Source organism: Paramisgurnus dabryanus, chromosome 1 (genome assembly GCF_030506205.2).
Source record: "Paramisgurnus dabryanus chromosome 1, PD_genome_1.1, whole genome shotgun sequence".
NCBI lineage: Eukaryota > Metazoa > Chordata > Actinopteri > Cypriniformes > Cobitidae > Paramisgurnus > Paramisgurnus dabryanus.
In genome coordinates, this window is record NC_133337.1 from 42,072,335 (window position 1) to 42,089,443 (window position 17,109).

The window sequence follows — 17,109 nt, forward strand, 5'->3', positions numbered from 1 at the left end:
TTTCTTTACTCTGTCGTGTTAATATTTAATCGTCCGACTCTCTCTGTCTGCTCTGCAGGTTCCTGTCGTGATGCCCATGGACTTGATGGTGGAGGCGAGCCCGCGCAGAATATTTGCTAATGCACACACGTATCACATCAACTCCATTTCAGTAAATAGTGATTATGAAACATACCTTTCTGCAGACGACCTCAGAATAAATCTCTGGCATTTAGAAATCACAGATAGAAGTTTTAGTATCCTTTACATGATCCTTTGAGTTCATATGCAATGTTTACGCTTTTTTCAGAGACTTCTTCAAATGTGAAGGTTTTGATACCATAATTTGTTTCTAAAAGCATCCTTTTAACTTTTAAATAGGCTTTGTGTTTGTTTTCCTGCTGTAACTTTTAGATCAGCATGTTCTTAGATGAAGTGAGATGACGTGCTTGTGCAGATATTTATCCCCGCCCCGTCCTCTAATAAAAACCTTTTAGTGAAGCCATCATCACATTGTCACAGGATCCCAGAAGAATTCACGCCGAAAGGTGCATCTTTGACCTTTAAGCTCAGACTTTTTTATTAAAAACCAAACAACATTTTGGCGTGAACTCTTCAAGGTCAAGCTGAGTTTTAAGCTTCGACCAGTCACCTGCTTCAGGCACGCTTTACAGTTTGATTGAAGTTTCTGTTGCTTTCCTTGACCCTTTCACCCTCAGACATTGTAGATATAAAGCCAGCCAATATGGAGGAGCTGACGGAGGTGATAACGGCGGCCGAGTGCCACCCGCATCAGTGTAACGTCTTTGTGTACAGCAGCAGTAAGGGAACCATCCGTCTCTGTGACATGAGGGCAGCGGCGCTCTGCGATAGACATAGCAAATGTAAGTACTACGGTCAAAACTCTTGGTTTCTTCATCAGGTAAAAAACGTTGAGAGTGTCCGTCCCAGACACAAGTGTCCTCTTTCACGTTTTCATAAAAGTTTGTGGCAAGCTATGGACTGTTTTTGTTACCTTCGTTTAATGTCAGCAGGGCTTTGTGTTATGTAATTGCAGGATTATGTAAATAATCAAATGCTCTATTCTCAGCCATATATGCTGACTTCAAAACTGTAGCTATTTACTAGTGTTGCTTTCGTCAACGAAAAGTATGACGAAATATCCTCGTCAAAGAACCTTTATCACGTGACGAAAACGAGACTAGACGCAACGTAAATGCTGGTCATGTGACGAAAACTATAATAAAATGTATAATACAATATTGTTGACGAATAAAAACGAGACTAAAAGTGGTTTACTAAATAAAAACTATGCTAAAATGTGTCTTCATTTTCGTTGACCAAAACGAGACGAGACGAAATGTTATAACGTTATTTCGTCTAGCCATCTCCTGGCACCCCGCCACCTGACTGCAAATTATCATGTGTGTTCAATGGCGCTCTGCAAATCGATCCGCAAAAATACGTAAACGTACCGCGAGAGCGATTGGAAAGCATGCAGATCAGTCTGTTCTCGCGATGCTTTGATATCATACGCAATCCCTTTGCGGAGTAACACGCGACACGTCACGTTTGATGGCCAGCTGCGCCCGCGAATACACCGCCGCATCAAGTCTTCAAATGGAAACGAAAAGTCCAAAATGAAACCCGTGCGTCGTTTTCAGGTGAGTTCATAAGCCTGTTAATATGTATAGCGTTGACTGCTGGCACCGCGAACTCATCTGTGTGATTTAAATAATATAACAATGTACCAGTTTGCATCTTCAATCGTTTAAATTACATGTGCTGCGTTGTGTTTTGAAGCATGGTAAATATATATATGCTAAAGACGTTGTTTTATAACTTATATGCTAACAACAAGGGTCTGTGTCCTTGTTTATTATTTGAATGAACTAAACTTGCTTAACGGAATGCTTGAGTGTTAAATCAATCAAACAGCTGTATTATTAAGAACATAACCATACATACAAACTTTTGCTTTTGTTACTAGACATCTGATGTTTCTTAAAGCTGGCTTTTAATTTACTTACAAGAAAGATATTTAGTAATTCTCCAAAATTTCTTGGATTTATACTGACACGTAAAATTAGCTTTGTCACATTATAGTGCCATTAGGTACACAAATACAGATATACTATATTGCATATTTGTATAATTGTAGTTTGTGTTGCTGTCAAAATACAATTATAAATGATAACAATAGCATTTTAATAAAGTGCTATAGCATTTTAATAGAGTGCTATTCTCACACATAGCCTACTATAGTTGTAATTTTGTTGTTGTTTTTTAACTAAAGGTGGCACCACCGTAAAAGTCAGCTTATGGCACCCATCTGACCAGCAGTGGCCCTGTGTGTGTGTTTCTGCTTAGACTACTCTGTTTGTAGACTTTAATGTAGACTCTTTACCTACAGTCAAGTCACTCACTCAGAGGTTAAATAAAATTAAGTAAAATATATATCTTCAAATCAAGTAAATTCCAATCAGAGCATCTTCCATGTCTGAAAGGGATGTATTCTTATATCTATAAGGTATAATATAACAAGATAACTTTTTTTAATGGGTTTGGCTAAAAGAAAATTTTGGTTTTGTCTATACTACTGCTAGGTACTTATACTATATTGACTGGGTCTGGGTTAAATAGAATTGCATTACTAAAAAGAGACTAAAATAAAATTTTCATTCACTAAAACTAGACTGAAAATGTCACCAGTTTTCGTCGACTAAAACTAGACAAAAATAGTCAAGGATAATTCTGACTAAAATAAGACTAAAATGCCCAGACTTTTAGTCCACTAAAACTTGACTAGACTAAAAAGAGTATGAACTGACTAAAACTAATAAAAACTAAAATGTCAGCTTGACACAAAGACTAGACTAAAACTAAAATTAAAACAGGCCGCCAAAAACAACACTACTATTTACTTTAGCTATTCAGAATCGATTTTGAATCAATTCTGTTTCATGCACAGCTCGCAACACTCGTTAAACAAATTTATTAAAAATAAAATTTATTATCATTAAAAACCTGAAACAGTTTGAAGAACCGCTGAATAGGGTTTGTAATGCTACTTCTTCTGTGGCATAAGAATTAAGGGGTGTCCTCGACTAAGGATTTACATATTCGAATCAGAATTGTCGAATCTTTCCATAGTCGACCGATAATCGAATCATCTATGTGTGTGTGCATGGGTTGGGAGGGGGCCAGACCAGGTACAAATTGGTAACTTTTATTTTCTTTCATAAGCAGCACACATAAACAACTTTCTGATAAAGTGACCAAAACTGTCTTTCAAGTGATGAACGAAGACAAAACTGACGATGCATTTATATATACAGTATATATTTTTTTAAGGTAAAATGTATGGCAACATTTTTTTAATTATTCCTCATAACATTTTAAAGCCACGATCTACAGAACATCACACACACAAAAAAAACCATTTTAATAACTAAACCTAAAAAAAAATAACAAAGGTGATCCTTCCTTGGAAACCCTGGCTACAATTCAGTGTTTTATTTAATTTGGAGATTTAGCGCGTCAAAGCAGTCATGACCAAAAAAAAAAACGACAAATGAGAAATGACATATAATTTGTGATTGTTACTGTAAATGATAACTAAGCTTTATATACAATTCATTAAAAACACTGGAATGAAAGATTTTTTAGACACTACGTGTTATTATTTAGCACAGAAATACCTGCTTGCTTAGTTTGACTTTGATCATCTCTGTATTCACTTTAGATACAGAAAGACCTGATGATTCTTATATTATTTATTTCAGGAATCTCTTTTCTATCATTTGAAAGTAAACACCGACCATATTAAATCACAAGAAAGACAGTCGTGTCAGGCATAAAAATAGGTTCGGTGCAGATGTTTTCCGTTTCATCACCGAAATCTAAAGAAGCGGCTTACATGTTTTGTAGTTTAACTTTTGACAACGTAACCATTCTGTTTTAAATACATTTTAAAAACTTATACCCATCGAAAAACATCCTTTTTTATTGTTTAGTTGGATGAACTCCTAAATATGAGACGCATAGCACCTAGCCCGTTCGGCTAAATTGCTTGCGCAAACATGGCCATCATGCAATAGCGCAACATCGATACAACGAAAAGCAATTCAAAATGTACAGACTTAAATTAGATCAGAATTTACATTTTATAATAAATATTTTTTTTTTTTAAAGTAAGAAGGTGCAGAACAAATATGTGCAAAATGCCTCAAGTGCACGGACACAAAACACAAGCCAAATAGTTAAATCGGATAACCCAGAGTGATTTATAAATAAAATAAAATAAAGAAATTATTAAAAGAACGGAAGTATAGCCAGAATTGACAGCTTTGTCTTTTAAATGTAGAAACAAAGAGGCAATGGTTTATTAACATAGGAACCTCTTATGGACGTGTAGCCCCGTCACAGGGGTTGTTGGATTTATTAACGCATTTTTTAAATATTTATTGAAAGCTGCTACTTCACATTATTTGCGGCATTATAATAATATGCTGTATATTAATATATTGGGAGAAAGCTGTTATATGTGAAATCAGATAATGTGTGCACCCATATACGTTTAACCAAAATTTAATGATCCTCATTTCATAACACATCTGCGACGATTCGACTGTGAAATTAGTAGTCGAATCAGGCTTCTCTTATCGATGCATCGAAACTTCCGACTATTCGGCGTCACCCCTACAAGAATTATTTTTAAAATGCTAACAATAATAAATGTTAATAGTATGATGAAGTATGCCACACTTTGCACGTGAGCATCATCTGGAAAATTTTCATTTTTCATTTTAAATGAAGAAGAAAATTGTTGCGCGAAATGTACGCATAAAAAGTGGAACATGCCTTAATAGTTAATAAAGTTTGTGGATTCAAAAATAAATGAAAGTCAAGTGCATTGTGTTATTGCTCCTCTAGGTACAGAATTTCCCCCCAATAAACCAAGTTTCTTGGTTATTTGGTTTCACCTTATTGGTTTTTGCACATTTATTCACTAATAAAAGAAACATCCAGTGCCCAACCCTTCCTCATGTTTGGAGAAATGGTGCTTATTTTTTTAGGATGCACAAATAAGTCTGTGTCATGTTTAGTGGCGAGGTGCTGAGTGTGTTAAAGATTTCCTGAGAAATATTTTTATGTTTTGGTGGAATCCCGTTGTACCTGTTATCTATAGCGGAAAAATAACAGATTTTGGGTGTTGCTGTGCCCTGGAGCTCTCAGGTGTGGTCAACAAGAACATTTCCAAAGTCACGAGAGTTTGTGTAGTGACTGAAAGTAGTTTTCCAGTTAAGAGTTATGTATTGCTTTCTTTTTTAAAGTTGTATGTTTACATCTGTGCATAGTATGAATGAAATTAAATGGCACTATGTTGTTCCAGACACAAACTTTAATTTGCATCGCATGGAAGAAATATGGGCAATGCAGGAGCTTTTAAGATAACTTTTGAAAAATGCATCTTGTGTTATTAACTCTCATCTAAAAAATGTTTTTATTTTTTCTGAAGTTTTTGAGGAGCCAGAAGATCCCAGTAGCCGGTCGTTCTTCTCGGAAATCATCTCCTCCATATCTGACGTCAAGTTCAGCCACAGCGGGCGATACATGATGACCCGCGATTACCTCTCTGTTAAGGTTTGGGATCTGAACATGGAAAACCGGCCCGTGGAAACCTATCAGGTAAACTGGAGTTATTATGACTACAGACATTCCTAAGCATGCTCAGTCACGTCTTGCATGTTTTTCGAACATGCAATTTCACATCTTGGATTAAGGCATTCTTTAAATATTACTACAATACTCCATAGGCTAAAACATGCCTTGGTTTTTCTGAGTAACATGACTAATATATATCTAATGCTTTTTATCGATGTGCTTCTCTCCCATGCAGGTACACGAGTACCTACGTAGCAAGTTGTGCTCGCTATACGAGAACGACTGCATTTTCGACAAATTTGAGTGCTGTTGGAACGGTTCAGACAGGTGAAGGCTCTTTTATGAAACTATACTGTGTGTTTCAATAACACAAGCAGCATGCATCGAAGTTAAAAATAACACGTTACTACAGCCAATAAGAGTAAAGCTGGCAAGACACTTATGCAAAAAGTGGGTGTGCAATCTGACACTAAGCCATAATGGTGCCATTTCATCCGATTTTTCCTTGTCTCCGCTTCCTCTCAGTGCCATCATGACGGGTTCCTACAACAACTTCTTCAGAATGTTCGACAGGAACACGCGCAGGGACATCACGCTGGAGGCTTCGAGGGAAAACAGTAAACCCCGTGCCATGCTCAAACCTCGTAAGGTCTGCACCGGCGGCAAACGAAAGAAAGACGAAATCAGCGTGGACAGTCTGGACTTCAACAAGAAGATCCTTCACACCGCCTGGCACCCGAAGGAGAACGTCATCGCCGTGGCCGCCACCAACAACCTGTATATATTCCAGGACAAATGAGCTAAAAAGAGAGTGATTTAAGATTAAAACGAGAAAAAAACAAAATCAAGATTATGAAATATCCCCCCGTCCCCATTTCTTCTGGTGCAGGCCTGAGGACGCTCGAAAATCTTGTTTTACAACGTTAAGCGTAGTCGTTAAATCTGTATGAGAAATATTGTCCTCTTGATGAAGATTCAAAGCACTTGCGTAGAAAAGGGAGACTGCATATTTTAAAATGTGCGTAGATAATTCACGACGACCCCTCCGAACCAAACGACCAGGAGGTTGATATCGAGCGACGGATTATATCGGCATTAAGAGGCCAAATCAACTCGTCAGAAACAAAGTCGTACATGTATTCGTCTTCGACCGAGCCTTACGTTTTTATGATTTGACGACCAAAAGTATGGAACGTTCCACGGGATGAGTAACAGTCTCGCTGTCAAAATCGTATGTACTCACTGTTCAACCTTCAATTTTGAGGTTTGTGAAACAATGTTTTGTTAATGCCCGTTAACATTCCTGTCTTCTACCTTTTTAAGCACTTAAAACAGGTCTCCATTTTGGTCAGTGGACAATTGTTTTTACTTTCTGTTCTGTTTTTATTTTCTATTGTTTTCTCATGCATAATATCTACTCACTGACTGTATCTATATATTACACCATCTGGTGTCAAACCACTCAATAAAAGTAACATAACTACAAAGAGACAGTGTTTTTACGTTATGAGCAGGTATATTTGCATGTAATCTGCATTTGTGGATCTGGAGCGTCAATGGTATAAATGTGAAATCGACCTGCTGAACCGGGATTGGCAGCGTTTGCAGAGGAATCTAACCCCAACAAAAATATCAGTAGAGAATAAATAATTGTTGTGATTTTTACATATACATTGATAAAAAAGATCAACGATCTGCAAACCGAGTGAAATTGTAAAGGGAATTCCTCTGTGAAGTGCCAGCTGGGTAGTAAATCTCCATATTATAGTACTTGAATTTACGGTTGCACTGTTGACATGAGGACATTGGCCATGGTGAGCGTCAGTATTGCTGTCTGGTTTGCTCTAGATCTATTTTGTTTTCTTGTTTCAGTTTTGGTATTATTATTTTTGTTTTGTAAAGGGATTACACCGCCTTAAGTCTCTCCAATAATAACCTCAAGGACTAGATCTCAATATTCCCATTCCTGTAAAGCGCCTACCCACAATCCTCATCTCCCCATGTGCATTTCTTTTTTTAGCACTTCTTTATGTCCATTTTATGTGCTGCGGCTTAGTATTTGGACACTAATCGAGACACGGCGATGACCGGCAGAGAACACTCAAATCAATCCCCAATGTGTTGAGTGTCTATTTAAGACCAACGTAACGCAGATCGAGTGCTGATTTTGAGATAGTCCTAAGATCGATTCCTGTGCAAATGAAATTTGATTCTCTTGGTTTAAGGAAACTGTATGCTGCTGAATTTTGACATTGACAGGATGACAAACGTTAACTTGACGGTTGAAAAGTACAAATTGTGACGCTCGTGAAATTTGGGAACCGACAGGTCAGATGAGTACTCACAGACCTTGTTAAATGATGATAACATTGTGAAAGTGTACACTTGTTTGATTATTTTTGACCAAAGTTAAATAAAATTTTAATTGTGTTTATCTGAAAACAACGCACTGGCCAAAGCTTATTTAAATGATAAAGCAAGAATACAAGTGTAATGCTTAATGCACAAATACTGTGCACACATTGTGCAACATGTATAATGCTTTTTGCGACTTTGTTATGCTGGTATGGCATGTAGAGTTTTGTTTGTTTAAATCAAATACATTTTTGTTTGCATGTTTTACAAAAAGAAATATTACAAAGAAATGGCTAAAGATAATTTCCACAGAATGAATCATGATGTTTTCTTAAATCTGCACTGGGGTGTATTTTTTCATGACCCTATGCTGAAAAGGTGTTTCAAGATATTTGAATTTAAATATAAATTGAATTTAATAATTAGATGTTTAAGGTAATCTCTGTAAAGGCACCCTGTACAAATCACTTGGTTGAGCATTGCATTAGCAGCCCAAAAGGTTATGGGTTCGATCCGATACATATGTATATGTGTGTGTGTGTGTGTGTGTGTGTGTGTGTGTGTGTGTGTGTATATATATATATGTGTGTGTGTGTGTGTGTGTGTGTATATATATATATATATATATATATATATATATATATATATATATATAATGTATGTATATGTGTGTATATATATATATATATATATATATATATATGTGTGTGTGTGTGTGTGTGTGTGTGTGTGTGTGTGTGTGTGTGTGTGTGTTTGTGTATATATGTATGTATATACGTGTATATGTACAAGTTGCATTAACAATGAGCTCATACAAACCATGTAATTGTTATTTGCTTGAGTTTTGTTAAGGCCTGGTGAGCCTTACATAGACCACATGTTAATACTGATAGTATGAATTTAATCAAACCAAGCCTTCTGTTTATTTTTAGGAGCACACTAAATCAATCAGTCTTAACCAGAATTATTACCTGAAGCTAACTAAAGTTTGTCAGGTGATTTTTGTACTAAAGATGGAACAGAAAGGGAAACTGCTCCTGTATTTTATGGTTGCCAGTCATATTTTAAACAATGTTAAGTGTGTGAACATTACCCTTGTAATTATTTACCATTTAATCAATTCACTGTGGTAGTATATATACTAATGTATACTACTATATTGCCCCGTTCAATTCACTGTAGTTAATACTAATGAAGACTGCATATTAATAAACTGAACTAATTACTGTAATATTCCACAGTACTTTAGAATTTACTACAGTTTATTATAGTAAACATTGCCTTTTTTTATGTTGAATAGCCTAAGAATGGTAAATTTAAGAAGATGCTAAACAAAATTGTAACCTTTATCATTGCTGAATATAGAGGTAATCATTTAGTCAAAAACAAATATGTTAAATTGGTCTTTGTTTGGGCCGTCTGATTTAGATGCTATCTCACGAGAATTTGTACAAATTTTACGAGTTGGCAAAGTAAGGAATAATTGATGACGGACCATTGAATTATAAGAAAATAATGCACACCCAAGGTGGTTATGCGGCACGACGCGAAGCAGAGTGCCGTCACGCAGCGGGTGTGCATTATTTTCAAATAATTTAAAGCACCCGAGTCAATTATTCCTCTCATACCACGGTTACCACAAACATTGCTCTGTTGCCTATTTTTAAGACATTTGACAAGTTAGGTGTGCGGTTATTAGAAATTCATGCATACCCACTGAACATTTCTCAGCCAATCATAATACAGCATTCAACAGACCTGTGGTATATTTCGTAATAATTCATACGACCACATTCGTACGTTTTTGTACGAATTTCCTTGACCCCTGTGACATTGGGGTTAGGTGCAGGGTTTGGGGTTTGGGTTTCGTTTTTTTTTTTTTTTTCAAAAGAATCGTACGTCTTTGCACGATTAACTTCGTATGAATTTATACGAGGCCACAGGCATACAGGCTTTTATCCTCTACTATTTATTAACATTAACACCATCTGTATTAAAGTATAAAAAATTAAATATACCATGCACAGAGGACCAAGCACTTCTTTACACTACTGCACTTACTGTAGTGAACTGTTGTGGCTAAAATTTCTATATATTTTGTACTGTAGTAAATATTACTTTGCTTTACAGTATTTATTGCAGTTTATCAAGTGAAACCGATAAGAGATTAACTAATTTACATCTACAAAATGTTAAACTGTATACTGCTATTTTACAGTATACTCATACTATTTCTGTAGGGTGCATTCTGTGCACAGTAAGCTATTTTTCTGCATACTCCGACATTTGCCAACATGTTCAGCACACCAGCAGAGAGCACGGCATGCGACACTGCATCCCACTATGAAATATTTTGGATTTGTTCTTTTACTGAATAAAATTAAAGTGATATTAACCACAATGTTAAATATTTTTTATATACTTTGTTTGACCAGGAACTTTTTTTTTTTAGAGTAGCATATAGCACATGAAAAATACTATAGTACACTTTAGCACTACTCTAAACTTATTTTACATGACTGAAGGACATTTATCATCACTTTCAAGATGATTATGTGTGTGGTTCTATGTGTTTTAATATAATAAAAAATGCAGTAACCAAGGCATATGTTACAATTGGCAGATATTTATTTCTGTTGAGTCCATCCATTGATACAAAACCACAATGAAACTGATACATTGCCTACATTGAGTTTGATTTTTGAAAGACAACAAAACATGCACTACATTTACAGAATTTACTAATAAATTACACAGATTTTCCCTTATACTCCCTGCCTGATTCAGTAAGGCAATCTTTGGACTGAAACCGTGACCATTTCAGACATACGACGGACAAGGACATTCTTGAGTCAGGTCAACACAATGGCAAACTTAAACAACATTGGTAGGTACACATCTTAATTTCTTTTCAAATATTTTGTACCTTTAAAGCAATTTCATCTGCTGATATAGTAATTACATTTTTTGTTAGTATTTTTTATCAGTCTGAACTGTACTAAGCAAGTACAATAATACTGTATTTTGCTCCATTCCCAAAACAAATGTGTATTTTGGTGTTTGAAACATTGAATGTATAAACAACCTTAAGACACATGGTGCCTTAACAAGATATCATTGATTCTTTAGTCAAGATTCATTATAATATAAGTACAACCTCTTCCTAATTCACAGTCTAGGTATCGAGTATCTCTTGAGCACTCAGAATCCAGCATCTTGTGATCCACTTGTCTTTCCATTTTACCATTTCTGAACTTACATTCTGGCTTTCATCTCTTCTTATCTCCCTATGACCCTGTTGTAATATTTGTAGTTACAGGACGATATCAAATTATGAGAAGGCATAACATGTAATCTGGCCTAGCATGGCATTCCCCAAGTGGACGGGGTAATTATATGTCGAGTCAGGAGAAGAACTATGGGAAAGGCCAGCCGAATACACGAGGGGAAACGAGGCCACAGGCAGAGAGAGGAAATAGGATCATGTGACCACGTCCTTTCTGCATCTACGCAAGCATTAATTGGAGATAAAGCAGCTGAGATGGTTGATGTGTGGATTTGGGATTTCTCTTGTGCCTTCAAAAGGTGCCAGAGGTGGTGAAACGTCTTCCGATGTACACCCTGAAGAGAAAGAGAGTGGAGTATTTTTAGACATGAGTGATAATTTAATTGATTAAGATAAATTGCAAATACCTAATACATTTATAAAGGTTCATTATTTGTTCAAACTCAGTCTGCTCATATTTCAGAGCGATACTCCATTTTAATGTTCTTCTGTTCTTTTCACTGTTGCTGTGAGCTATCAGCAGAGAAGTGCCAAGTCATGCCAACCCCTGTCGAGCATGCTAGCATGGATTTCAGCCTCCAACTCTTACCAGCATGAAGAGGACGACCTAAAAACACCATTACTATAAAATACTGTCTGTATATCCTAAATATCAGCTAAAACCAGCCTAAGCTGGATGGCTGGTTTTAGCTGGTCTCCCAGCCTGGTTTTATGCTGGGTACACCCCAAAAAGAATTTTCATCTTATAAGATTTTCAAAATGTAATAGACCACAAAAACATGAAGATAAAAAATCCTTGATTTAACCGTTTTGCTCCTATAGTGTGTGGTGTGCCATGATGTGTCAAAGACAGCACCAGAAAAAAAACAGGATATCTCCCAAAATCTCGCCAGACTTCAGAATAAGCATGGCGGACGATATGCAGGAAGAAATTTCAATTGAAATGATTTTCACAGAAAATTCAAGGAAAAAAGAAAAGGGTTTGGGTGAAGTCATGGAGACAGCGGGAACATGGTCCGTCTCTTCTGTCCACATCAACTTCACTTTGTGCTGCGCCATGACTGCTTTCGTCTTCCATCATCTCGGATATTGTTTCGTTTCGTATGTGATAATCTCAAGAGTGTGTGCGCGTTTGTCCTCGGGGTTCCCCCCACACATCAGAGGGTTTTTTCACATATAGTTCATTTTAAAAGAACCAAACCCAGTTCACTTAAAGTGAACCAGAAAAGGAACTAGCCGAATGTGTCCTTTTGGTGTTCACAATATAGTGGACTCAAAAGAGGACCCAGTTCTTTTTTTAGTCCTTTTCAGAACTGAAGTGATCTCAGACCCTTTCTTGTTCACATCACAACTTCATAAGAACTCAGACCCCAGCTTTCTGTGCAGCAGTTTATTTTGATACAATGTCAAAACCACACGCGAAACGCACCGGGACCTCATTGACTTCAGATATCAAAAAGAAATCAAACCACAAAAGAACCCAAAAGCGAACCGTACTCAGACGCACACTTTGGACTTATGGACTTCCTCAGAGTCCACACTTTGATGACATCATGTAGTGCATACCTTTGGTACCCTTGAGGCGAGTTTACGAGGGCGTATTTTGGGACAGACTCGAGCGTTACGCTGGAAATAGGAAGAGAAATTGCCAATCAGTGTGAACTCCTCTCATCTGTCGTCTGATTGGTCTAATTGCTCTTTCGCAAGGACTTCTGGGTTGGTAAGCCTGCTGCAGTGTGGGCTTCGCTGAAGACCGCATCAAGGATGCAAAGGGTGCACTAATGGAGTTAAAAATGACAAATGGGATACTCTACGGACCGGTAGACTAAGCGAGCAAGCGCAATTTAAGGCCACGAGACCGAAAATCCACATAAAGTGCGACATTTGGGACAGGGCCAATTTCTATGTTTAAGTACTATAATTGTGTCCCCAGTGCTTCTATTACCTTAGAAAATTTGAGAAAGATCAACCCAGCAACTTAGTTTTGGTAAATTGAAATTTGGCTCCCCTTGTGATGTCAGATGGGGATAATACCGCCCCTTAATCTACAATATCCAATCACGGCACTGCCGTTTACTGCAGGGACCAGCTCATTTAAAAGGACCCCCAAAAAACTACACATTTTTGCCCACATCCACAAAGTGTGAATTTTAACATGTTATAATAAATTATTGACATGCTATTTTGAGCTAAAACTTCACATTAGTCCCCTGGGACACCAAAGATTTATTTGACATCTTGTGATGTCCCCTTTAACAAGGTTTTGGCACAAGATTCTATATAAGATGTTGTTTAAATTTTTGAAGCTGTGCTGGTAACTGAAAGGTTGCAGGTTCAAAGCCCAGAAGAAGTGATATTCTGTGGATATCATGTTTGATAGTAAATTATTTATTAGGTTTATTTTGACGGTCAGTTTGAATAGAAGCATCAGCTAAAAAAAATGTAATTTTGCATGTACTGTACAGCACAAAATAAAAAAATCTATATTTATCTATATGGCTATATTTACATAAGGATTGTTCTTGGTTCAAAGGTCATTCTTACCCGAGACCCACAGCAAGGATGTGCGAGAGGACGAGAGAAGGCAGGAATACTTTGAGGAACTCTGCGGAGAAGATTCCTCCTTTCTTCATCACACTGGTGTTCCTCATGCTGAGAGTGCTGGAACGCTTCGGGTGCCTCAGCAAAAACTCCCTAAAAGAGTTCATTTACAACATTATGTTCTTCATCTTCAACACCCAACAGCGCGTGATATATACTGTACTCTATGTTAAGATATTTGTTTGTCATTAACTAGTTTCATTCATTGTATCTGTCTTCTAAAGGTTTAGATACTTGGGCGGCAGGTTTTCCGGGCGACTCGACCAGTCCCAGATCCAGTCTGCATTTTTCTTCATCAGGGTCTCCACCTCTCTCCGCCTCTCCAGATAGTCTTCCTCTGACTTAACCAGATCACAACAAAATGTAAAATACTACTGTTTGACTAATTTCACAAAAGAAACCTAAACGATTCACTTATACAGAATCCAAAATAATATTTTTAAATGTCTTTGTTATTAAAGGATCAGGGTTCCCACACCTTAGTTAACTTTAAATTCAAGGACCTTTCAAGGACTTTCCTGGTCCAATACCCTCAAATTCAAGGACTAAATGTGGGGACACATTTCAAGTGATTTTTTTAAGATACATTGTTACAGTTTCCTTTCGAGGGAATTCGTGCTGCGTCACTGCGGTGACAATTTGGGGATGCCTCCAGGGGTAAGTGCATCTGAATGTGTATATCAAATTCAACAAATGGTGAGGCTTAACGACAAAGAGCCAGGAAGTATATCGCTATCTGAAATATTGACAAAGACGGCGTTACAGGGACGCAGGAAGTATGGCAAGGGAGACGCAGCGTATCGTTCCCTTCTCAGGGAACAACAGTTACATACGTAACCCAAGACGTTTTCATGTGTCAAACACAACTATGCAAAAGCATTTTGGTATGAATCAACATTCGCATACAGAAGATATAAGCATTTAAAGCGAACAGTTTAGCACGTGTGCTTAAAAATTCTAGATTTTTTATGATATTATCCTACACTACACAGGGAATAATATGGATTTTTTTCCAGAAAACTTTTTGCATAAAATTGATTCATGCACTTTCAATGACCTGTGGGAACCCTGAAGGATGTTATTATTTTAGTTATTTAAAGTTTCTTAGTAAACAATAGTTTCTGTACACAAATTTCACTGTGATGTACACTACATACTCCAATAGTGCATGTTATTAAAGCCAAAAATAAATATAATATACCTGTGAGCTGTTTTTTTCTCCAGAGCTGTGGACCTCTGAGCCCCTGCGCAAGTGCAGAGGAGTTTGGGATCTTGGAGGACTGGTGAGGAAATTGACAGAAGACGTTTTTGTAACAAAGACTTCTTGTATTAGATATAGTAATCTTGTAAAATACTGTAAGTGTTATGGCTAGGATTGATACCCTGCTTTGTCCTTTGATCTCAGTGCATTTCACATTAACATCCCCAAAATATAACTGATCAATAACTGATTATACTGACCTGTCACATGGTAAGCTTCCTCTGGAGCTGCTTCTGCCCGACTCATGTTGAGCATCTAAAAGCATTTTCTCAAGGTCTCCTCCGCTCGGGGCGGTGCTGGCACTTTGCTCCTCTGCACTTCCTTTAGGAGTGCTGCTGCCTCCATTAAAATGGAGCTCCACCCAGGAACCTACAGAAAAATAATACAATGCTAAATATTTTTTTACAGTTTGCATTATTCTCTTATTATGCAGGGTTTACGTGCTTTTGAATTTATTAATTACATTAATTGCTTTGAGAAAAAAAATCTTGCTGACAAAATATTTAAAAGATGAACATGGCTAAAAAAATTATATTTATATTGGCTAATGAAACAATTTTGACCGGAAATCTACGCATGTATGTAAGAAATGGTTTCTTCTAAATGTATGGGTCACTCCGTTGGTAACAATGCATCAACCATGTGCAAATATACTGCTTTATTTATTTATTTCTTGCGGTATTACGAGCACCGCGTGCCATAATATTTAATAACATTATTTTGACATTGGAAAACGTGTTGGGCATGCATGAGGAATCATCATGACGCAGAATATCCTGATAAACTGATGGCATGCGCGCGCTTGAGTCTGGACCCAGAGGAAAATAAACAAAACGCTATAAATAACTCCTTAACACCTCCCATTGCGTACTGAATTGTCATTCGTCCCAAATCATCATCCAATGAAATTAGGCCCTGTGTAATCCCCGCCTTCTTTTACAAGGGGGTGCGGCCGTGGTTTTGTTTTTCTCACTTCAAAGGGAATTTAAATGTGAATAAAGAAATTCGACTGCGCGCTGCGTAACCGCGCGAAATCTCGTAGGGTTGTTACATTTGAATCATTATACTTACAGTGTAACTGATACGTGTGTTTACTAGCTAGCTTTCTTTGTGTTAACTAGCTGGGGCACATGCGTCATGGTTGTGTTTCTGTTTGCACCTGCTACTTCTTGGCGCACATCGAGCCTGCGAAATATTCATAAGCAGCTGGACAATAATTTAATTTAATGTGATGCATGGTATGACAGACTAGTAGTTACATGGTTATTGCCTGTTTGTGTATCTAACTACCAAAACACGAGCATATTTACTCAATATAAACGAAATTAGTTACAGCTTAATTTAGGGCACAAAATGTGTTTTGTTTTTAAACACTTACCCTGAAGGTTTTCCTCAGGTGCACTTTGTTTCTCTGTCGACATTTCAGCGCCCTTTACAGACAAAATAAACAACTGACGACGTTTGAAGTCCGTTTAAATCCTTAGAAATGAGTCGATGTCGTATAACGCAATCCAATGCTTTCCAGAGGCATGGGCTGTTTTACGCGAATCACTTTGGTCGATATGTTTTGCAAGTCCAGTTTAAATCGGATTGGGATCTTAATTTTATGAATGTACACAGCTGGTGGTGACGAAACATGCAACTGTCCTATACTTCGAAATGTAGGGCAGAAAGACAAATGACAACAATACAGGAACATTGGCACAAGGGATGCCAGATTGGGATATGCTCACTGTGGTTGCCAGATTGTGCAAATCCCCCAATACCTCATTTTACATCTCCTCTTCGAATTTGTGACTATAACATGAGGCTTTTTATCCAGTAGATGCTTAAAGGGGACATTTCACAAGACTTTTTAAATATGTAAAATAAAACTTTGGTGTCCCCAGAGTACGCATATCTGAAGATTTAGCTCAAAATATCATGTAGATCATTTATAATAACAACAAATTTGGCACGT

General features: G+C 37.1%; 2 protein-coding genes across 2 annotated transcripts in view; one reads left to right on the forward strand and one right to left on the reverse strand.

The window, feature by feature from the left end:
* Positions 1–7,142, forward strand: part of ppp2r2d (protein phosphatase 2, regulatory subunit B, delta) — a 23,667-nt gene extending 16,525 nt beyond the window's left edge. The window contains exons 6-10 of the mRNA XM_065262512.2: positions 59–236; positions 699–863; positions 5,501–5,670; positions 5,882–5,973; positions 6,172–7,142. Coding sequence (XP_065118584.1) covers positions 59–236; positions 699–863; positions 5,501–5,670; positions 5,882–5,973; positions 6,172–6,445 — 879 coding nt within the window. The 3' untranslated portion in view covers positions 6,446–7,142. The remainder of the gene's footprint in view (positions 1–58; positions 237–698; positions 864–5,500; positions 5,671–5,881; positions 5,974–6,171) is intronic.
* Positions 7,143–10,607: 3,465 nt separating this feature from the next.
* On the reverse strand, positions 10,608–16,861 carry bnip3 (BCL2 interacting protein 3). The gene is made up of 6 exons (XM_065262574.2): positions 16,528–16,861; positions 15,350–15,518; positions 15,090–15,168; positions 14,123–14,229; positions 13,832–13,981; positions 10,608–11,622 (listed from the first exon to the last, which is right to left on the reverse strand). Exons 1-6 carry the CDS (start codon positions 16,568–16,570, stop codon positions 11,580–11,582), a joined length of 591 nt encoding a protein of 196 aa, XP_065118646.1. The 5' UTR covers positions 16,571–16,861; the 3' UTR covers positions 10,608–11,579.
* Between the last annotated feature and the right edge of the window lie 248 nt (positions 16,862–17,109).